This window comes from Ceratotherium simum, chromosome 30, assembly GCF_057802395.1.
Source record: "Ceratotherium simum simum isolate JZ-2026a chromosome 30, ASM5780239v1, whole genome shotgun sequence".
NCBI classification, from domain to species: Eukaryota; Metazoa; Chordata; class Mammalia; order Perissodactyla; family Rhinocerotidae; genus Ceratotherium; species Ceratotherium simum.
Genome location: NC_141929.1, coordinates 15,426,337 through 15,450,235, shown reverse-complemented (window position 1 = coordinate 15,450,235; position 23,899 = coordinate 15,426,337). Strand labels below are relative to the sequence as shown.

General features: G+C 46.0%; 1 protein-coding gene across 2 annotated transcripts; it reads right to left on the bottom strand.

The window, feature by feature from the left end:
* Positions 1 to 1,253: 1,253 nt before the first annotated feature.
* Positions 1,254 to 16,708, bottom strand: MARVELD3 (MARVEL domain containing 3). 2 transcript variants are annotated; one of them, XM_004431807.3, is made up of 3 exons: positions 16,251 to 16,702; positions 13,713 to 13,840; positions 1,254 to 3,016 (listed from the first exon to the last, which is right to left on the bottom strand). In XM_004431807.3, exons 1-3 carry the CDS (start codon positions 16,634 to 16,636, stop codon positions 2,379 to 2,381), a joined length of 1,152 nt encoding a protein of 383 aa, XP_004431864.2. In that variant the 5' UTR covers positions 16,637 to 16,702; the 3' UTR covers positions 1,254 to 2,378. The 2 variants fall into 2 exon arrangements, with proteins under 2 accessions (XP_004431864.2, XP_004431865.1); XM_004431808.3 differs by lacking the exon at positions 1,254 to 3,016 and adding an exon at positions 6,556 to 8,013 and having other exon boundaries at positions 16,251 to 16,708.
* Positions 16,709 to 23,899: the final 7,191 nt, after the last annotated feature.

The window sequence follows — 23,899 nt, the reverse complement described above, 5'->3', positions numbered from 1 at the left end:
TGGCCCATAGTGAGCAGTCAACGCAATGTCAACTGTTGAGTAAGCCACTTCACCTTCTTGAACCTTTGTCTCCTCAACTGTAAGATGCAAATAATAAATCTTGACCTGCCTACTGGACAAGTAGTAGCAGATCAGACAAGGTTTGCTAAAGCATTGTGAACGTTAGGAACCTGCAAACGTGGGGTGTTGTGATTACAGTGATGGCTGGGCTCCAATCACTAGAGCAGAGCTGGATCTTGGGAGCAGTATTGTAGCTGGGCCTAGGTCAGATAGGCCAAAGTCCCCATTTTATCAAGCACAAGACAGGGGTGAAGCTCTCATAGGGACATGTTTCAGGGAATAAATGCTAGGTGAGAATAGTAGGTGTGGGTATTCTTTTGAGGGGGAGGGAGGAATTGTTTGATTTTTGCTGCTGTTAGACTTCTTGTCTACCACTTAGTGAAAACTGTGTGGGACCTAGCCACTGCCTCGAGGCTAAGGGTGATAGAGTGGAAGTATCCTTCTGTGGCACAAGTGTTTGTATTTTAACCTAGCAATGTATATTTCCAGTTGATTATTTTCCTCCAAGCTTTACTTTTTGTAAAAGTATAATTAGTTTCCTATTTCTGTATGAGATTTAGTTTTGATCCTTCGCCTTGGATAGGTTCAATAATTAGCTATTGAAAGGATTTGAGAGGAGAGAGGAAAGGTGATACATTCTAGGGAAGAGAGAAGAGTCAGCAGACATGCAGAGGTAAAAATGACCAACACATGTTAGAGGAAAATAATGTTGACAAATTTTTTTAACAGTCATTTTGGCATATGTTGAAACAGGCTTTTGTTTGCTGATTTCTTACTAACTGTATAGAGAATCAGATTTATGTCAAAATTGCATTGTGGGGGACAGCCCGGTGCATAGTGGTTAAGTTTGTGCACTCTGCTTCGGCAGCCCGGGGTTCACGGGTTCAGATCCCAAGCATGGACCTACGCACCACTGATCAAGCCATGCTACGGCAGGTGTCCCACATATAAAACAGAGGAAGATGGGCATGGATGTTAGCTCAAGGCCAATCTTCCTCAGCAAAAAGAGGAAGATTGGCAACAGATGTTAGCTCAGAGCTAATCTTCCACACCAAAAAAAAAAAAAATTGCATTGTGGAAATAGGTTTTTAAAAATCTGGTTTGAATTTATTAATAGTTTAATCATAGTTATAATATGAAAATAAAACAAGGATATTATAAAAAAGAATTAGCTATTGAAAAGCAAGAGGACAATTAGAAAAAAACCTATATAATAAGAATGTGTATATTTCTAGTTGCATCTGACATGAACTGAAAATCTGTGACTAGTTGTAAAGTATAAGAACAGCTATAAAACTTGAGATTAAAATTATTGAAAGAACTTTATTTTTAAGATTCCGTGTTAATGATCTGTTACATTATGAAAACAATTCAGGGTCCTGAAAGATGACAATCTACCTTTGAAGGCCTACTCTATAGGGTGCTGTCAGGGAATGCAGAAATGAAGAAGCCTCTATAAGCTTTTATCGTCTAGTAAAATTATCTGCTTTGTCTTTGAAATCAGTTGAATAACATGTTTAAGAAGTTTATGAATTTTATTTCTCACTATTTGGAAGCCTCATATTTAAGAAAATTATAAAATATTTCAGGAAAGTGAATTCCAATTGAATGACTTGCAACAAGAAAGAAACTAACTTTGAAGGCTGGCAAAAAACATTTTCTCAGCCCAAATCTGGGAACCCCGAGGAGTAACATGCATGCTCAAAGCATCTCTCTTCCTGTATCGACATCCAGCCTGCCATCTCTAATGGAAGAAGCCTCCTTGGGACCCAGGCGGTCACGCTATACTGCCGTATGGGCAGAATAGCTTCCCTCTAGGAGATGGTCAGAATGTAATTACTCGTTTAGAATTCAATCACACAACTGCTTTAAAATCATTCCCCTGCGACCAAATACGAGGGGAAATGGCATGTCGCTTTTGGTGACTTTAACTAGTTAAGACAGGTAAGATATTTCTACTATAATACTGGGCCTGCTACCCCTGATGTGTAGTTCTTATCTTTCATAATTTCTCTAGCTACTTATCTAGTGTCATTTTTACCTTGCCTTGTGGTAAGAGAGCCATATCATACGGGCATACCCAAACTTCTGATGTTGCTCTTTGTAGCAAACTTGGAGATATTTTTTTCAAGCTCACAGCCAACAAAACCTTATTCATAGAAAAATGAGACGGTCATCTAGCTTTGCATTGGTACCAAAGGCAGAATTTGTAACATCAAGTATGTGAAAACCACAGTTGTCTCATGTGCGATTTTAAAGGACCCATCTTTTTGAGAGAAACAAGGGAGGTGGGTTGACATTTAGGTTCCAAGAAGATCTCAGAGTGTTCCAGACCAGAGATATTCTGGTGCATCACTGTAATTTCTGTGCCGTTCTTGGTTATCTGTGTAGTGCTTCTGCTCTCGGTAGCTCCGTAGGGCCAGTACCACGCTAACGCCATACATAATCACCAGAAGACAAGCAAAGGTGGCTGCTGCTCCATCAGTGCCTGAGAGCTGGCAGTTCATCCAGGTGAGACCCTTCCGGGCATAGAGCCTCTCTCTTGTTTTGCAAGTGTCTGTGGAATTGATCCGCAAGGCTACGTGGAGGTAAATGCCAATGCCTGTGCAGTAGCCCACTGCCGCTAGGAGGCTGAAGGCGGCCTCCAGGAGGAGCCACTTCCCTGGCAGTTTGGTTAGATTCTTGGCTCCTTGGAGTAAAACACCCATGGTGAGGACACCCATCCCCAGAGAAACAGCCACACCACCATATATCAGAGGTGCTCGGAGGACCGTGTACTGCTGGTCCAGCTGTCGAACCTGCTCCAGCTCGGTGCCCTCAAATGGTGAGTAATAGTTGTTCCCAAAGCCGACGGCGATGGTAAAGCTGGCACTGAATCCAGCAAGGACAAAGTAGGAGGCCACGATACACATGAGAACCATCCCATTCAATATCACCTCCACTATCTGTACCACACCTAGGAGGAGAGAGATTCCGGATTTAACACTGATGTCACTCACCCAGGAAACCCTGGAGGTCAGACTAGAGAAATACCATGGTGACCTGAGACATAGTCAGATTCAACATTAACATCCTTAGTGTTTTGTTTTTTAATATTCATATGTTTGAAAAATCAAAGTAACACTCTGGAAAAATTTTGGGCAGTTTCTTAAAAAACTAAACATAAAGACTTACCATGTGACCCTGCAACTGTACTCCTGAGCATTTATCCTAAAGAAATGAAAACTAAGATCTACACAAAAACATGTACATGAATGTTCACAGTAGCTTTATTTGTATGAGCCAAGTATTGGAAACAACCCAAACGTCCTTCAATGGGTGAATGGTGAAAGAATCTGGTATATCCATACCGTGGAATAGTCAGCAATAGAATACATGTAACAACTTGGATGGATCTCAAGGGAATTATGATGAGTGAAAAAAAAGGCAGTTTTAAAAGGTTACATACTGTATGATTCCACTTACGTAACAGTCTCAAAATGACAGAATTATAGAGATGGGGAACAGATCTGTGGTTGTTGGGGGATGGGGATGAGTGGGGGGAAGTGGGGAGAGCGATGGATGTGACTGTAAAGGGGGAGCACTGGGGATGCCTGATGATGGAACAGTTCTGTAGGTGACTGTGGTGGTGGTCACACGTATCTGCATGTGTGATATAACTGCACAGAACCACACACATGCACAGACACGAGTGCATGTACAACTGTAGACTGTCCATTTCCTGGTTGTGATATTGTACTATAGTTACGCAAGATGTTGCCATTGGGGGAAACCGGGTTAAACAGAATCTCTTCCTACTATTTTTGCAATGTCTTGTGAATCTATAATTATTTAAAAATTTAATATTTTTAAAAATTCAAAATGACTTAAAAAGGTACAAAATGAAAAATTTCACTCATATCCCTGTCCACCCTGTTCTCTACCCCCAACCACTTTCATTATTTTCTAATTTAATTTCCAGTGTTCCTTTGTGCAAATAAAAGCACTCAAATCTGCAATTCATCCCCCCTTTCCCTACTTTTTTCACAAAAGGAAGTGTACCACACACTGTCCTGCATCTTGCGTTTTCCATTTATTATTCCTAGAGATGTTTTCAGGTTAGCTCCCACAGAGTGTCCACCTTCTCTGTGGCACGGCCTCCAACTCCACTGTATGGATGGACCAGTCAGTCTATTCAACCAGGATCCTACTGATGGATACTTGGGACGTTCACCTGAAGGTTTCTTACAAGTTTCAGGAACCCACGTGACCACGCGGCAGCAGGAGCCAACAGGTGAATGGAGACGAATGTCTTCTTGTCCGTGGTCAGCTTTCATCTGTCACTGACATGGCCCCAGCCTCTCCTAGGTGTGCTCCTGGGAGAAGGGCTCCTGTCATTCTCTCAGGGTTCAGAGATGAGAACTAACACAAAAGCACATGAACCTAGAGTGGGAACACCAGGTTCATGTCCCTGCTCTTCACTGCTTGGTGACCTTGCCCAAGTCATTGACTCTAAGACTCAGACACTCTATCTGACAAACAAAGATAATGCCTGCCTGTCTTATCTCACAGGACTGTGGCGAGGCCCTGTGAAAGCAAGTATGAAAATCCTTGGAAAATCATAAAATGTTATATAAGCGGATGGTAATGCTACTCAGTAATGTTTGTAAAATGGAAGGGGATTAGTGAGAGATTTAAGAAATGGGAAGAATTTACAGAAAGTGTGGTTTCCCAGAAATCAGGAAAACTCGCTAATACACTAGTGGGGGCCGTGATGTGTATCAACTGGGCAGCTGAAGACCAGTAGCTCTAACGGACTTAGGCAACAGCTACTGGGCTTGCTGATCCTATCTCCTGCTGGGCCCACACGAATTCCTGAGAAGTCCAGGGGACGCCGCTGTCAAGGGCTCTAACAGTTGAGAAGCTACATTCCTCTAATTTAAATCTGAAAATAACATCAGACCAGGACTGCCCACTCTCCACCCAGGGACTGTCAGCTACTGGCCTCTTTCCCTCCAGCAGAGTGAGTGAATTGACCCAAACATTATTCTAATTCAGCGGGAGTAGCTATTGCCTTACCTAACACCTTTCTCTGCCTTGGTTTTGCCTTCTGCATGCGTGTTAATATGTCACCCCCCCAAAAGGGAAACAGGAATACCGTCCTACTACAAGATGTGGACAACCTGAACGTTTCCTTCTGGGATAGATTCTGCCAAAATGGTGGAGTCATAATCCATGCAGCACATATCTGCTAGGCTGAAGTGGAATCAATCTAGATCTTGTCAACCACCTCACTGACGGCAACAATTCAGAGGAATAATGAGCTTTTGCCAGGTCCAACGATATTGGGTCTGTTGAAGGAATACGGCCACTGAATATTATCACAGTACCATCCAGGCCTGACCTGGCTTAGCTATCAACATCAAACAGGCCTCGAGTATTTCCAAGCATGCTGTTTGTGCAGAAAGACTCACAGACATCAGGAGAAAAGAAAAAGGGCGATGACCAGAGCTTGCAGTGTATCTCTATGTGGGATGGGACAAGTCTTTAGAGAGACAGCAGAAGGCTCTGTAGAGGGAAGTGGAGATTCTGAAACAGATATGAGCTTTTGGTTGTAAACAGCATCTTTTGTGGGTGAGGCTGCTTTTGTGGCTGATAATTTAATACTATGCTTAATTATACATCTACTTCTGCATTTGCACTAGAAATGTGAAAAAACTGAGGAGAGCAAATCAAATTTTTAAAAAGTTTTCTAAAATAAAACTAATACATGTGCAATCAAGCCATACATAAAAAATTCTCCTTCTCTTTAGAAGCAAATACTGTTAATGCTTTCTTATGTATTATTCTTCAGGGAGTTTTCTACTCATATACAAGCAAATATATGTATTTGATACCAACTCAAGACAAGGTTGACATAAGGGAAGCCATATTGTATAAAAGAAACCCTGTTGTAACTTTGAGTGACCTCTGACTAACTAACCCAGCTGGATATGCACCCTCCAGGAGATCTAAATGCTCTGTAGATTTTACGACCTCTGCTTGTGCCTGTACCTCCCAGCCGTGGTAAGATGATAACTTTGTTCTTTTGAGTTCCTTAGGAATGTGATGACCCCTGAACAGAGAGTCTATGCTGATAGCCATCATCAGTGAAGACTGAAAGATCTGGTGTGGCACTCCCAGTCTGTTAACACCAGAAGGTCAACATTCCCAACCCCCTCCCCTATAACCCACCGGCTTATATAACTGCTGCAAGATTTTGTGCCCCCTTAAGATGGTTCTTTGAGACATTAATCAGCCATCTTCCCCCTTGTTAGCAAGCTGTAATAAACTGCCCTTTCTTTTCCACCATCTTGCCTCTTGATGATTGGCTCTTGTCTCGTGGCGAGCAGATCGTGCCCTTTGGGCGGTAACATATTTCCCCTTTTCTAAATCTAAATGGAACTCACCTTTTAAATGTAATAAGTAAAGAAATAATACTATAAATGTATTGTGAAGAGAACCATCACCTCCAAATTAAAATTTTTCTTTGGATTTTTATTGGATTCACATAAAGCAAAAAACATATTCACTTGTACCAAGAATATGTTGCATTGTGCCATAAGTCATAATTTAACATGCCATAAGAGCCCATGAAGTTGTCTGGCCAAAAGGAGCATTCTTTCTTTTATTCTGGATGGCTCCTGAATTCCAGATGTCGGGTTTAATTCTTCGTACAATGGTACATTTACAAGAGGTACAAAACACTTATTGAGCTTTCAAGGCCATTATAAGGGGCTTATTAGAATAGCTTCTTGGCAACCCAGTGAATTAATCTGATTCCTCTTTCTTCAGCCCACGTTGAACTCCAACTTAAACCTTACAGAATAGCCTCCCCAGGGCGCCACCCCCTCCATCCAGAGCATTAAGGAAATGAAGGATCAAAGAATTCAGTGGAAAAAATTGGGGGCTAATCTGCTTAAAACAGCTGTGTTTAGAAAATTTCAGGCTGAAATGTTGTTTTGTGTCTATGTGGCTCTTCAAGAACTCTGAAGATAAGGTTCTTCAAATTCACTTGGTTATCTCCCTTTAATCAAGAAGTGCACTTTGCTGTGGCACATGCCCTTTGGGTCTTGGGCTTCAGTTTTGGGTTTTTTGTTTTGTTTTAATAATTTTGGTTAGTTCCTCCCCAACAGAAGACTCCAGAACCAGAGCTTATTACATCAGAGAATGCTGCTCCGTGTAACCCGGGGCTACACCCAGCATACCAAAGGTGGCCTGTTACTTTTCAAGCCTTGGCAAGTTCCACAACAAAGTACTCCGTGAAAGACAGTGGTTCAGAGTAACTGCCATCACTTACATTTGACAGAACGTTTTAAAAAGCCTAAAACTGTAACATTTCTGCAGGATTCTCTTTTAGCTTCCTGACCTTTCGGTAACCCCTGAAGGCCAGCACGGCCCCCAGGGCAAAGACCCCAATGCCCAGGGCAGCAAAGATTCCAGCTCCTATATCTCCCCCATGGAAACTGCAGCTGAAGCCGCTGTACCCTTTGCTGTGGTACAGCGTCTCCCTCTCTTTACACACAGGGGAGGCATAGGCAGCGGAGAGGTAGTGGAAGTAGAAGTACAAAGCTGGGACGTACGCCCCGGCGATGAGCACGTCCAACAAGCCTTCGACGACCAACAACAGGGGGCAATGCCATGGGACTCGCAGGACGCCCATGGCGACCAGGAGGCAGCAGAAGGCCATGAGGGCTCCACTGTAAGCCATTGCCACAGTGACTGTGGGCAGCTTTAGCTGGTAGAACTGGACATCCAGCTGCTGTGCTGTCTCACCATCAGCACCAGCGAAACCACTGTAAGCCCCTCCATACTGGTAGTAGTAAATGCCCCCCAGGCTGGTGATGCCCGTGTAGCCCCCCGTGGAACCGTAAGATACAGAGCTGCAGGCCAGGATCAGCAAGTTCAGGAGAACCTCCAGCATTTGGCAGCAGGCTGCAAAAGAAGGGCGGGTTACCAAATTGAGAGACGCTGTTTGGCAATTGGAGTCTTCACCTTGAGGCGTTTCCTCCCCATGGCAGCTCACACCACAGCCATCTCTTTATTCTGACCCCCGGAGGGCCTGAGCAGCCAAAACAATAGATGGTAGCAGGGAAGTGTGGTCTCCAAAAATGATGTCAGAGAGACTTGGGACTGAAAAGAGTAATTCTCAAAAGAGCAAAGCAGCTGCCCCAGGTGGGGTGCAGGACGATGGTGGGAGAAATCAGACCAGTCAGCAGAGAGAAAGGCAGCCCCTATGGAAGGCAAGAACATTCTCTGCCCCTGCCCTTCCCTGCCAGAAAGACTAAAAATAGTTATCTCATCTTTAGCTACGTTGTGGCTATCTTCATTTAGAAAGAGGAGACTTCTCCAAGTTTGAAGGAAATTATAATATAGAACTTAAAACATATAAGGAGGGGCCGGCTCCATGGCTTGGTGGTTGAGTGAGCGCGCTCCGCTGCTGGCGGCCTAGGTTTGGATCCCGGGCGTGCACCGACGCACCGCTTCTCCAGCCATGCTGAGGCCGCGTCCCACACACAGCAACTAGAAGGATGTGCAACTATGACATACAACTATCTGCTGGGGCTTTGGGGAGGAAAAAAAAAAGGGGAGGAGGATTGGCAATAGATGTTAGCTCAGAGCCGGCCTTCCTCAACAATAAAAGAGGAGGATTATATATATATATATATATTTTTTTTTTTAATTTTATTTATTTATTTATTTTCCCCCCAAAGTCCCAGTAGATAGTTGTATGTCACAGCTGCACATCCCTCTAGATGCTGCATGTGGAACGTGGCCCCAGCATGACAGGAGAAGCAGTGCATCCCCGGGATCCAAACCCGGGCCGCCAGCAGCGGAGCGTGCGCGCTCAACCGCTAAGCCATGGGGCAGGCCCCAAAAAGAGGAGGATTAGCACGGATGTTAGCTCAGGGCTGATCTTCCTCAAAAAAAAAATATATATATATAAGTTAGAAAAGAGCATGGAAGTTATACAGCAAAATGTTAACCGTGGTTCACATGTATTAGAAATAGGAATGTTTAAGTTAATTAAACCCATCAGGTTTACTGAATTACAGAAACATAATTGGTTTTATTATTCTTAGACTTTAACTCAGTAAGTATGTTTTAAAGTGTAACTCTGTTTTCTTCAGTTTCCCTAAGGACCAGATCTGGGCTGGGATATTTTCCCAGAGCTGGATTCTTGCAGGGCCCTTGGCTTCTTTATCTTGCACAAGGAAAGCGCTCCAGCTTTTCCACCAAGCTGGCTGCTTTCCTTAAAATCAATTTTATTGAGATATAACTTATACACAACAAAGTGACCCATGTTAAGTGCACAGCTTGATGAGCTTTGGCAAATGTATTACCATGCAATCATAATCAAGATATAGACCATTTTCATCTGCCCAGAAAGTTCCCTTGTAACCGTTTGTGGTCAATCCCTCAGCTTCCTCCTCAGGCAACCACTGATCTGCTTTCTGCCATTAGGAATTAGGTTTGCCTTTTCTAGAAATTTACATAAATGGAATCATACAGTCATGGACCCTTTTGTGTGTGGCTTCTTTTTCTCAGCATAATATAAAGCTGGGTGCTTCTGAGGACTCTGGGAATTGTACGTGCAGGAAGGGTTCTAGTGGGTCGGCTCACTGTGGGATCAGGCTGTCAGCCTCTCCCCGGCATTTAGAGAACCAGACGTTGTCTCTGGATCTGGTTGCCCTCTGTGTGAAGCTGTGTCACATCTACACAGTCTCTCATGGAAATGACGCCTCTCAAGAATTATCTCTATACTCTGCAACACCCCCCCAAACAGCATTATTGTCTTCTTTAATTACAAAGGTAACATACTTACTATAAAAAAAGAAAATATAGATAAAACAGAAACATATCATGCAAAAATTATCTAAAATCCAACCAATAAAAATAACCGCTGTTACCCTTATTTTTTCTTCTGGACTTTTCTGCCCTATATGCATAATTTTTACTGTAGTTTATTTCCTTTTAGGTAAGAACAGGGTCCTACTCTATCTGCTATGATATAACCTATTTTTTCACTTAAGAATATAGTGTGAACATATTTTCCATCTCAGCAAATATAAACCTACTTCCTATTTTTAAAGGATATATAGAATACCATAATGAATTTAAATAATTCCAATGTAAAGGACATTTTGTGCTATATGGGAGCAAACATATGCTATATATTTCTTAATAGAGTGTGGGAAGGACTAGAGCCTCTACAAGCCCCTTACTCCTGTTTTAGGTTTAGCAGAACCAGATGAGAACCACCAGGCTGTCCAGTGGTACCTGTTTTTAAAAATAAAGGCTCAGAGGCTCTCCAGGCCTTCCTCGCCCCTTGAAGGGATCTGGCTCTCTGAGGCAGCACCTCACTCTCTCCTAAGAAGCTGAGGTTCATTTTAGGTCACCCCTTCCTCTGACTCCAGCTCAATCCTTCAGACCTGTTAATGAGTTAATGCTCTTCAAGTCAATTGTGGTTTGAAATCTTGACATAAGTCCAGACAAGTACTGGGTTAAGTAAGTACCTAAAAGGGGGGATTGAGAATGTAAGTTGGGGGAAAATAAATCCCATAACTGTCCCCCCTGAACTTTTTCAGCGTGATCACAAGTCCCATTGGCAGTGGGAAGCCATCTCAAGACTAAACCCGCAGCCTCTGAGTGAGAGACGGGTACCGCTGACTACAGCAATGACAACTTTCTTGGGAGAAAATGAAATTAAACTTTTAAAGATGCTTTGCAAGTAAGATTACAAGCTGAATGTAAACAGTGTCATGATTTATGTATATATAGAGAGATAAAACTTGTTTTTGTCTTTTTTTTTTTTTATAATTTCCTCATTACACTGGCCTAGCTCTCCATCTATGATCTTCTCCATCATGACGTGAGCGCTAAGGGTCAAAGGGAGAGGGAAAAGAGGAAGTGCTCCAAACGCAAATTGGGGGAGCCAGGAGGGGAGCAGGAAATGCACTCCTTCTTCCCAAGGGACGTGTAACTCCTCACGGTCCCTCCAAATAATAAATGAGCACAACCCATCCCCGCACAGGACTCCTAGTGATCTGATACGCACTTGGGACATCTGCACTTGCTTTTTATCTGAGCTTTATCCTCAGCCCCTAAAGATTTTACTGTCTGAGGAGTCTTGCCTGCAAAAGAGGATTTGGGGCCTATCTCCATCAGTGTCCTCAGTGTCCAGTGAACTTCCTACAAGGCCTCACAGCCCAAACTTCAGGGTCTCCCTGGGAAGTTAGAGAGGGCCACAGCTGTCCGCTGGAGGAGGAAGTGATTTCGCCGATAAGGAAAAGAAGTCACAAAAGACCTGAAGCTGAAAATCTTCGGGTGACCTTTATCCAGGCATGCATTTCCTGCTGGAGAGAAGTTCCTGGTGTTGAATGGCTGTTTCTCCCCACACAACACCGTAGTGTGTATTTATATGGGTCTCTGCGCGTCCAGAGATCTTTATAAGCCCTCATTTGTTAGCTTCTGACTGCTGAAGCGTCCTTCCACGATCTTGACTCAGAAACCCAAGCTCTAGGCCCAAAGCCAACCAGCCAGAAGCGAAGCTAAATCAAGATGTGTTCTGGCCAGGAGCTTCAAGCTCTGCCCTCTCCTCTTGGTAAATCAATCACAGAGGAAAACATCCCTCGACAGAGAAACCTGTTAACCAGCTTCTGGCTTATTCCTATTTTTTTATCACCAAGAAAAGAAGAAAGGTCAAGCAAAAACCACTTTAAGTCTTAGAGTCGGGCCCCAAATTTCAATTTTGGCTCTTCCGCTTAAGAGCTATGTGACTTTGGGTAACTTACTGTACCTCTCTGAGCCTCAGGAGTTGCTGAGAGAATTAAAAGCAATGAGGTTGTACCAACATATGTAAACTAGGGTGAGGATTCTTGTACCTCGATTGCCTAAAGCTCTTTAATGAAAGTTCTGTGTAATCCAATAATCACGTATATCATCGTAATCATCCTAAGACACATTTTCAGGTATAAGCGCCATGATTTCTTTCCCTTGGGCTGAGAAGGTTTCCCCCTTAGTCACACGCAGTCTAGGGAAATTTCTCACCCTGTTACGTGAGCCAGAAAAGCTCGCCCTGACAAACCAGATTTTATTCATTGCTGGAAACGCCAGGACTGGTGCTGGGATGGGAACTCTTGGAAACCATGCTTGGAGCTGACACACGATAGTATTTAAGTGGTTTTTTTTTTTTTTTTTTTTTTGGTGAGGAAGATTGGCCCTGAGCTAATACTTGTTGCCAATCTTCCTTTTTTTTGCTTGAAGAAGGTGGTCCCTGAGCTAACATCTGTGCCAACCTTCCTCTACTTTGTATATGGGACGCCACCACAGCATGGCTTGCTGAGCGGTGTGTACGTCCGTGCCCAGGATCCAAACACGCAAACTTTTGGCTGCCAAAGCAGAGTGCACAAAGCAGCCTCTATTTAAGTGTTTTTAAGTGATTTAAGTATTATTAAGATGATTTTCATGATATTATTTGTGCGGTTTCTAATAAGTGTGGTTTTTTGTTTTTGTATTTTTTGTGAGGAAGATTAGCCCTGAGCTAACATCTGTTACCAATCCTCCTCTTTTTGCTGAGGAAGACTGGCCCTGGGCTAACATCTGTGCCCATCTTCCTCTACTTTATAAGGGATGCCTCCACAGCATGGTTTGACAAGTGGTGCGTCGGTGTGCACTCAGGATCTGAGCCCGTGAACCCCCGGGCCGCTGAAGCGGAGCACATGCACTTAACCACTACGCCACGGGTCAGCCCCAATTTTGTTTTTGTTTTCAATGAAACAGAATAGAATAGAAATTATCAGTGCCTTTGATATGTAATATCCTAAGTATTGTTTCACGACATCTTTGTGTGCACGTGTGAAGTTGGTCTTAATGTAAAATATACTTCTCACTGTGGGTGTCAGTCCACAAAGTTGAAAAGCCATGACGGAGTGTTTGGCCATCAGATCTCCTGTCCTGTGACATGAGCTGCAACCCGGCTACCATGTGCAGGTGACTTTCCCTCTCTAACCCAGCCCACCTTGCCAGAGGAGCCCCCTCCAAGAGCTGGCAGCTCACAGCTGGCTCTACCTGCAGTTCCGCCTGCCCACCACCACCGTTCCGCCTGCAGCCTGAAAACTGCAAGCACGGCTGCGGGCCTCACCAGACCCCAGGGCACATTTGAGGAGAAGCACAGGAAAACTAGCTGTACCTTTTAGCTGTTCCTGCCCTCTTTTAGAAAATGAGAACCTCATGCAGTTGTGGAGACAAAAATGCCAGGAAGCCAGGGGCTGGCCCGGTGGCATAGTGGTTAAGTTCACGGACTCCGCTTCGGCAGCCCAGGGTTCACAGGTTTGGATCCCGGGCACGGACCTACACACTGCTTATCAAGCCATGCTGTGGCAGGTGTCCCACATATAAAGTAGAGGAAGATGGGCACAAATGTTAGCCCGGGGCCAATCTTCCTCAGCAAAAACAGGAAGATTGGCAACAGACGTTAGCTCAGGGCTAATCTTCCTCACCAAAAAAATAAATAAATAAATAAGCCAGGAACCCAAAAGGGAAGTCTGCTTGAATTTTTGTTTCACCAGCTCAGACTCCTTCCAGAACCACCAGCAACAGCAAATGACCAAACTGCCTTCAATACGGCTCACCTCTCCCAGTGCACAAGTATCTGCATTTATGGCATTCCAGGAGTCCAGCAGCCTCTGACTGGTAATACTCCACTTCCTCTCTTCCAGGATTGGGGTTCGGGGGCAGATATCTCTCGGAAGTGAATTCACTATAACCAAAAACATACATGGCCATTAGGGCATCTCAAATTCAACACCTTTTTCAGTATTAGAACTCTGGACACTTCATGCTGGCAGACATCCAAGAATGTGCAGAACAGAAACAAAATTTGTCGTAGTATTTCATACTCCAGAGAATTCTCTGGTTTAGTGGCCCCACAGGGCATCCAAACACTTGATCCAACTCTGCTAACTAACCACGTCACTTGTCCCTGTAATTCTGAGCACGGCCTTTGACGCTGGTTTGTCAGCCCACTGGAGCTGTCTAACCAGGTAGAGAGGAGCCACCTTTGTGAGCTTCTCAGTTCAGCACAGATCAGGCCTCTTCAAAACTAGTTTGTGTTCACAAGACTCTGATGCCCAGGCTGGCATTCTCTTCCTTCCCTTGACACCTTGGAAAGAGCTGAATCTGTCATCATTCTCTAGACTATGAGTGATACAGATAACTTTGGACATCTTCATCTCTCTCCCTTTTCCTCTGCCAGCCCTGGTACATTCTATTCCTTATTCCCCCCGCTTTATCCAGCATATCCTGGGCTTTGTCCAAGATTCAATAGTGGGTGATGCACTGTATTTGCTAGGCTCCAGGGATCCCTCTAGAACACAAATCTCATCATGTATCTCTTGGGTTTGAAACTCTTAAACTCTTGTAGCCTTGGATAAAGTCCAAACTTTCAACACAGCACAGGAGGCCCTTGCTCATCTGTCTCCACTCACAACCTCGCATTCACAGACCCAGCCATAGTGAACTGCCCCTCTCCCCCAAAATGATGAACTGCAGCTCCATGCCTCTACGTCACTGTGGAAGTTATTTCTCTGCTTGGAACACCTTTCATCTTCCTCTCCCAGGCTCCCCTCTTGCTCCTTCTCCAGAATTCAGCTTTGAGGTTGTCTCTTCCCAGAAACTTTCCAGAGCCCAGTCAGGGGCCCAGCTCTCTTCTCTCCAAATCTGTTTCCCCTGCAGTGGCACGTTTCACACCGTGCTGCAATTGGCCTGTTCACCCATCAGTCTCTTACCAGACTGTAGACACCGGAGTAGATCTCTGTAACCCCCACCGCTACATCCATCCATTAAATAAACGCTCGTTATGTGGAGGACAGACGGAAATAAATTGTCCTTTGGTTTTAAACCATCAACTGGCTTCGAGCAAAAGTAAAAGTATTCCCTTCATTCACGTTGGGGCAGGGGTAGGGGCGTGGGGACTGGGACACTGGTTTATAAGGAAACCAGTCATGCAATTGCAATGCAATGTGGCTTTAATCAGGGAAACAATGGCTAGTGCCTGTGACTGTATCTGGGCACACCCTTTGTCATAGTTTGGCTAGTTGGTTTTAGATAATGTAATATAAACTCAGGATAGTAGCTTTCCTGCTGTGTGGACACAACAGGGAGAGAGACTGGGCTGAGACCCACAAGTCCCACAGCAGAGATGAACCTGACTCCTTCTTAGAGAAGAGGGCAGGTGTCAAAAAACCAGAAAGCAGTCATCACTCCAGGACCTGTGTGTCTCCTTGATGGACAGGCACATAACCTGAGCATTCAGTAATATTTGTAGATTTGGATGGAATGTTCCATGGAAAAAAGACCAACTCCCTAGGAGGGGTGGGGGCCTAGGACTGCCTCCTCTCCTCCCTTCCATCCTCACCCTCTCCAGCCCACAAAGTCTCCCAGAATATTGCTGTGCTGTGACCGCACAAGGCTTATGGGAACTACAAGGCAGGGATGGCAAAGTTTGTTCATTCCGGAGGGTGGGGTCTCAAAACAATCATGGGCTTTGAACGAGGCTGTCCTCAAGAAAAAAGGGGGTTAAACTCTCCGCCCTTCAGTGAGGAGTTTTAGGTAGATTTAGTTCTTCGGTTAAAAGCGTAGCTTCTCCCTGCTGTTTGTTTTGCAAAAGCATGTACTCCTGGAAGGGGTAACACATTAAACCATTAACGTCATCAGACTAACTTGATTAGGCCCCGGCCTCCAGGAATGGGACTTTGGGGAGGGCTGTTTTGGGGACATAGGACAAGGATCTGAAACCTCAAGGGGCAGTCCTGTGACCACGTGGGGGGGGGGTCAGGGAGGAGCCTCAGATGAACCCCACCTACATAATCTCCTTCCTAGCCCTTCACTTTCCTGTCCTGAAGTCCTCCCTTCCTCCTGACCTGGTCCCCGGGGCCCGCCACTGCTCCCGGGGGGTTTCGGCTTTGTTACTCGGGTTCGGGTCAAGCAGTGGGGGCACCGTAAGGTTTTCCTTCTCTACCCGGTCACCTCTAAGAGCACACAAGGGAGGAATGGCACTATCTTCCTTTAAACCAGCTTCCTGGGCGAAGCAGTGGGGGGCCCCAGAGCAGCGCAGGGGGGCTTCAGACCCAGCCTTCCTCAGTGCCCAGGTGCCCAGCAGCCCACCTCACCTTTCCGGTGTGCGACGCCCGAGGGCCTCCTTCCTCTGGGGCGGTGGCTCCGGGGTTTCCCAAGGCGCGGGCCAGGGGGGCGGGGCTGCGTCCCAGGTGGGCCGCCGGGGTCGGTCTGGCGTGCGGCTTTGGCGGGATTTTTCTCGAACTCTATGTTCTCCAGCGCGATGGTCCCCGAGCCTGGATCCGTCCTGGCGGGGGTCTCGGTCCCTGCCCCTATCCCGGTCCCCGTCCCTCCGTCCGCCCTCGTTTCTCTCCCTGCGCCTGTCCCCGGCTCTGTCCCGCGGTCGCTCGGAGTGGCGGTCTCGGTCCGGGCGGGGGCGCCGCTCTGGCTCCCGCTCTCTCGGCCGGGCCCGGGGCTCGCGAGTCCCCGACGTATCTTCCATGGCCCAGTTCCGTTTCCCCGCCCAGAAGCGACCCGAGGTTAACAATCCACAAGTTTCCCGGGCAGGTGGCCAAGCCCGGGGGCGGGGCGGGACGCTCACCTGCGCGCACGCGCACTAGCCCTGCTGCGGCCGGAGAGCCGTCACCTGAGCGCGCGCGCCGCCAGGGGGCGCAGCTGTGTGCGGCCCGGGGTCCGGGAGCGGGTGCGTGTGCTGGGTAGGCGGGGCCAGGGGGTCGTGCTGCTTTGCACCCAGCGGATCGGACGACTGCCTGCCCGCCGTGCCCCGTCTGCCCTGAGGTATCCTCTCAGTGACCAGGCAAGGTGGGCGGCCTGGGGAAGCGAACTCGCAACTTAGCTCCTTGGGTTTGCTTTCCCAGAGTATGTGCATCCACTCTCTCACCCATCCATCCGCCCATGCGTCCAGCCGTCCGCCCGCTCACCCATCCATCCACCCGTCCATCCACCCGTCCACTGTCCCTCTCTCCTTCCTTCTCTTGCTATGCTTAGCGTCGTAGGGGGCTTGAGGCCAGTTCATCTATTAGAAAAGTCCCAGACTTAACAAACGTTTTAGAAGAGGACGAACCACACAGAATTGACAGCTTTTTCTTTTGCCAAGTAGGAAAGTTTAAAAACATATAAAATTGGCATCCGTAAATTAATTCTTTCAACAAATATGTGTGAGCACCTAGCCTAGCAAGCGCTGGAGATACAGCGGTGAATTCTACTTGCGTGTTGCTTCTGTTCAGTGTGTGTGGGGAAAGGGAGAAGAGGCAATAAACAAAGAAAGAAGACTGTGTCAAATTTAACAGGGAGGGCAGGTTTCTTTATATAGCTCTGGGGAGGGGACATTTGAGTTGAGTCCTGGATGAGCAGGAGGCAGCCTTGAGTTTAGCTGAGAGAATGTTTCAGAAGAGAGAAGCCCAAGTGATGAAGAGAGCTGGACAAGAAGTTCACTGAGTGGAGTGAGTGGGGATGAGATGAGGCTGAGAGGTGGAGCCGGCAGATGGTGAGGAGTCTGCATTTTCATTACAAGAGTCATGGGAAAACATTGAAGGGTTTTGAGCAGGAGAGTGACTAGCTCTGATTTACATTTTTTAAAGGTTACTCAGGCTTCTGTGAGGGGGATGGACTACAGGGAGCCAAGGTAGAGACAAGAGATAAGTTAGGAAGCTATTGAAGCAATCTAGGTGAGGGGTGATGCTGGCCATGGAGTTGGTGAGAAGTGGGCAGATCCAGGTTGTAGTTTGGAGGAAGAATTTACAGGATGGATTGGATGTGGGGAAGTGAGGAGAGGTGAGAGGTGACTGGGTGGGTGGTGGTACTGGTTACTGAGATGGGAAGACTGGAGAGAACCAGGTTTGGGGAAAATTGGAGAGTTCCATTTTGGACGTGTTAAATTTGAGATGGCTATGATTCATCCAAGTGTACATGTCCAGTTGCACTTGGACATATGAATGAGTCTGGAATGTGGGGGAAGAGGGTGGGGCTGGGGGTACTCCCTGGGAGTAAAGGGGCTCACCTAAGGAGAGATAGAGTTAGAATGGAGAAGGCCTTGAGTAGAGCCCCAGGGAAATCTAACTTTTAGAGCTAAAATGCAAGAGGATTAAGAAGTGAGGAGTGGGGTGGGAGGAGGCCAAGGAGGGTGGGGTCACCCGGCCTCTCTGCCCAGACATCAACCCTGGGCCACAGAAGCGCTTCTCTGAGCTCCACCAGCTTTTCTTCCCAGAGTGGAGAGGACAGGGCCAAATCCTAGGACCTCCCACCAATATTTACTTGAGAAAGGCCCAGTTCTGAGACTGGACAAATATGGCTATCTAGGAAGACTGGCGGACAAACAGACAGGATGGTTTGTGAAGTAGCAAAGTCTTTCCTCCTTCAGACCTTCCCTCTGGGCCTCTGGAACACTCTTTTTGAATAAACAAACCCCCATACCAGCTCACCTTTTCGTTTCATTTGTTTTCGTTTTGTTTTGTATCTTTACCTTATTACACTAATCATTATCATTTTGCCACATTTATTCTATCTATCTATATATAGCTATAAACTTTTATTGATGGAACATTTGAGTGTAAGTTCCAGACACATGACTCTCCCTCCTAAACACTTCAACATGTATCTCCAAAGAACAACATTCTTCTACGTAACCACACTGCAATGATCACGATCCAGAAATTTAGCATCGATATGGTATAATTATCAAATACATGCTCCATACCCAAATTTCCCCTACTGTCTCAATAATGTGCTTTGTATCTACTTTTCTCCCCCATTTAGATCCAGGATCCAATCAAGAATTATTCCTGGCATATGAATAATGTCATTGTTGTGTCTCTTTAGTCTCCTTTCTGTCTCCTTCAATCTGTAGTAGTTTCTCGAACTTTGTTTTCCTTCTTTCACAGCATTGACACTTTAGGAGAGTCCAGTCCAATTATTTTTCAAACTTACACCCTCAACTGAGTTTGTCTGATTGTTTCTTTATGATTAAATGCAGGTTCAGCATCTTTGGCAGGAATATTAAAATAGGTGATGTTGTATCCTTCTTGGTTTCTTCTACCAGGAGGCACAAGATGTCAGTTTGTTCTATTATTGATGATGTTAAATTTGATCACCAGGATAAGGTGGTGTCCTTCAGATTCTCTATTTTAAAGGCAATTTCCCCCCCTTGTATTTAATAACTTTGAGACTATATGTTCCCCTACAACATTTCTTGCCTGAAATGCTTTGCCTCCTGGCCTAACCTGCCTCTTCCCTGAAGATCCCACTTCCCTTGATGCTCCGTCAAGTGCAGAATGCTCATTCCTGAGCCCACATAGGAATGTTCTGTTAACATCCATATTCAGAGTGATTCTCTGTTCCTTTGAGGCTTGACATGGTTAGGTTATAAGTTTGGCTGGATGGGCCAGAGACCCAACATATCAGTACCTTAAACACTATAGAAAGTTATTACTCTCTTGGAAAAGTCCAGGCTGATCTGGTGGCTCTGCTCTGTGAAGTTCTCAGGGGTCCAGGCTCCTTCTAGCTTGTTGTTCTGACACCCTTCTGATATTGCCCCCATCTGCAAGGTCCAAGGTGGCTCACCACCATGTCTGCATTTCAGCCCATAGGAAGGAAGGAAGGAAAATTGGGGACCAGGAAGGGCTCTCCTCATTCCCTTAAGAGTGGAACCCACAAGTTGCAGATGTCACTTCTGCTCGCATCCTGTTGGCCAGAAGATAGTGACATCACCATATATAACTGCAAAGGAAGCGGGGAAGTGTAGCCATGTAACCAGCTAAAAATTTGGGGTTTTATGCTATGAGAGTGAGAGAGAGAATGAACGTTGGGGGAGAGTCAGAAGTCTTTGTCACAGGGCTTATTCATTCAGTTTCTGCTCTGCTTTGGCGATGTCATGAACTGGCCTCCTGGACTCTTCATCATTTCACAGAAGACTTCCTTGTCTTCCTCCATCCCAGTGTAGAACATTATCACCACACAGAACTTCCCATTTCTGAAATCTTAAGCTCAACGTATCTTGTTTCCATAGTGTAAATATTCTTTCCATGTCCAATTTCAAGGGACCAAGGGTTTAACAACTGGCTCACAAATTACTGAAAATTTAACAAATGGCTCTCATTAGCTGGTGCGAGCTGGCTCCTGCTCACCACTAGTGGCCTTCTTTCCACTCACACCTGTTCTATGACATCACTAGGACTCTGTGAGCCTAGAGTTTTCCATTTTTTCCCCATCTAACAGAACTTTCTATCCTTCCTTCCTTTCCTCTTCAGTCTGAACCCCTGATGGATCATCTGAACTGCCTTCTCATCAACACCCTTGTTTCCCTCCTAGCCCTCTCCTTCCACCTAGCTGCTCAGCAAAATACCCACCCCTAAATCAGTGAGTCAATGCTCCTTTCTAGCTTCTGTGTCCAGCCAGCGGACCACTGGGGAAGCACAGCCAAGCAGAGAGGGGCTGCTACCAATTGACCCCAACCCCCGTCAAACCCTCAGTGCTGCCTGCAAAACTTTTTACTTATTCTTGGTCCTCTTCCTTTCTCATTTCCCACAACAAACTTCCCACACCCTCACCCCACTCTCTAAAGCATCCCACAGAATTCTGACTCTTTTCATTCCCCCAGCAAACAATTTTTCCTCCTGCTTTGAAAAACCAAAGCCTCAATCTCCATGGTGGTCATTTATTCACTTCCTCTCCAGCATCTATTTCTCCTTTTCTCCCCAACACAGCACACAGATTTTCCTTCCTCCATTCTCAGCCGAGAGGTTTGGAGAGACTGATCCCATCCTTGGCTCTTGGCTAATGCTGCTCATGTATCCCATTCTCTGACCATGGATACTCATCCAGGGATGAGCATGGCACCAAGTTCAGACTGGGGAAACTTGAGGATATGGACTTTGCTGGACGTTTTTAGAATAAAGCGTGCTCTTTCTTTGGAAGCTACCAGAAGAGAAGCTTTCTCTTTCTCTGGATGGTGCAAGATGAGACTGCTGTAGCCAGGTGATCATTGTCCCTGCCACGAGGGACCTGGTCTGAGATAGAAGCTGGCATACAGAAGGGGTCAGAACTGGGAGAACCAGAGGAGAGAAGTCAAGATGGCAGCGTAGGCAGACTCTGAACTCACCTCCTCCCGTGGACACAGCCAATTTACAACTACTCGTGGAAAAATTACCTCTGAGAGAGAACTGAAAACTGGATATGAGGAACTCTTGCAACAAAGGACAATCCTAATTGAGGTGGAAGAGGCAGAAACTCCCTTCTGGAGAGAAAAACACCAACTTCACAAGCCGCCAGCTTCACGGCCGCCCGGGAACAGCCCAAAGGTGCACAGCCCTCCCTGGAGGGGTGGGGCCCTGAGCTGGGGAGCGCCCCCACTCAGGGGCATTTTGTGGACCCAGCACAATCGAGACGAGTGGCATAATATCTGACTTTGCCTGCTACTAAAACATCGGGGAGTACCCCCAGAAAAGTTGGTTCACAAAGAAATTAAAACCGGCTCTTAAAGGGCCCATGCACAAACTCACCCGTTTCAGAAAGCAACCTAAAATCAGCAGAAAGAAAGGTGCGCGATGCTTTGGGGAAAAGAGACTCACCTGATAGGCTCTGAGTGCGTCTCAGTGACAGGTCAGACCTCTCCAGGGACTGTAACATTGGCGGTGGCCATTGTTGTGACCTGGTGTGGGCGTGCTGACACAGACACTATTGGAGTTCTCCCTGGGGCCTGCTAGCCCAGGGTCTGCCCCACCCACTAGAGCACCAATTTAATCCAGCTCAGCCAGGGCAGGCAGCTCACCCTAGGGACTGGCCCCACCCAACAAGTCCTCTGGCAACTTGTGGGCCTGCTAAGGGGGCTGCCTGAATTCTCCACAGCCTGGTGCTGAGTCTGCCTCTGTAGCGCAGAATGTGTGCAAGGAGTGGATGGAGAGTGTGGGGCGGTGGTGGAGAGTGTGGGGCTCCTTCCTTGGAGACTGGGTCCACTTCAGGAGGTTGGGGGGCACACACGGGGCAGGACTGTGTTGACTGTGTGTGTGGACCTGTAGGAGGTGGGGCTTGTCAGCTGCAGAAGATGTGTGCTTCTCAAAGAGTGACATAGCAGGTTGCCCCACCTTCCAAAGCCTGAAACAATTGGGTGCTCCCGTGCCTGCGGCGCGCCCCACCCGGCTGCAATCCTCAGAGAGTTTATAAGGGACCTAAAGGCTAGAGGCTTATAGCATTTGTAAGCCCCTGAGCCTAACAACCTGCCACGCTGGGGGCCTACTCACTTAATAGAAATACGGCAACAGGAATGTGCTATTAGACCTTGCAGCCAACTGTGCTGGGACACCCCATACCCGATAAAGAGACTCAAGGGCCCACAACAACTACATGTAGCTGAGCATTACAACAGCTGGCCAGGGGCATAGCTCAGGCTCCCTGGGCACCTATGGGAAGAACAACCCCGTCACAACAGAAGGACACATGTAGCCCACACAGGGGTCACTCCTGGAACATTTGCAACTGGAGAGGAGTGGGAAGCACACTGCAAGGCCTCCTAAGGCATCACTTATATAAGGTCACCTCTCTGAGAGCAGGAGATGTAGCCGACCTACCTAACACATAGACCCAAGCACAGGGAAAGAGGCAAAATGAGGAGGCAAAGGAATACATTCCAAGTAAGGGAACAGGACAAAACCCCAGAAAAGAAACTAAGTGAAACAGAAATGAACAACCTACCCAACAGAGAGTTCAAACAAAGAATGTTAAGCATGCTCACTGATCTGGGGAGAAGAATAGATGATCTCAGTGAGAATGTCAACAAAGAAATGGAAGATATAAAAAAGAACCAATCAGAAATGAAGAATACAATACTGGAAATGAAAAATTCACTAGAGGGACTCAAAAGCAGAGTAGAGGATACAGAAGAACAGATCTGCGAGCTGGACGAAAGACTAGAATAAATCACCCAAGCTGAACAGATAAAAGAAAAAAGAATTAAAAAGAGCGAAGACTGTCTAAGGGACCTCTGGAACAACATCAAGCACACTAACATCCATGTTATAGGTGTCCCAGAAGGAGAAGAGCGAGACAAAGGGGCAGAGAATCTATATGAAGGAATAATAGCTGAAAACTTCCCTAACCTAAGGAAGGAAACAGACATCGAGGTACAGGAAGCACAGAGAGCACCAAACAAGATGAACCCAAGAGGCCCTCACCAAGGCACATCATAATTAAAATGTCCAGAATTAAAGGTAAAGAGAGAATCCTAAAAGCCGCAAGAGAAAGACAAGTTACATACAAAGGAAACCCCGTAAGGCTATCAGCTGACTTCTTAGCAGAAACCTTACAGGCTAGAAGAGAGTGACATGATATATTTAAAGTGCTAAAAGGAAAAAACCTACAGCCAAGAATACTCTACCCAGCAAAGTTATCATTCAAAATGGAAGGAGAGATAAAAAGTTTCCAAGACAAGCAAAAATTAAAGGAGTTTGTCACCAAGAAACCAGTACTACAAGAAATGCTAAGGGGACTTATTTAAGGGGAAAAGAGAAGACCACAAATAGGAAAAATTATCTATTTCCATGATAAGAGGGTAATGGATACAAATGCACAAAAAAGAGGTTAGATATGATAACAAAAACATAAACTGTGGGAGAAGGGGAGTTAAAGAGTAGAGCTTTCAGAGAGATGTCAAATTAAAGAGACTATCAACTTAATATAGACTGCTATATACGTAGGTTACTACACATGAACCCGATGGTAATCACAAACCAGAAACCAATAATAAATACACAAA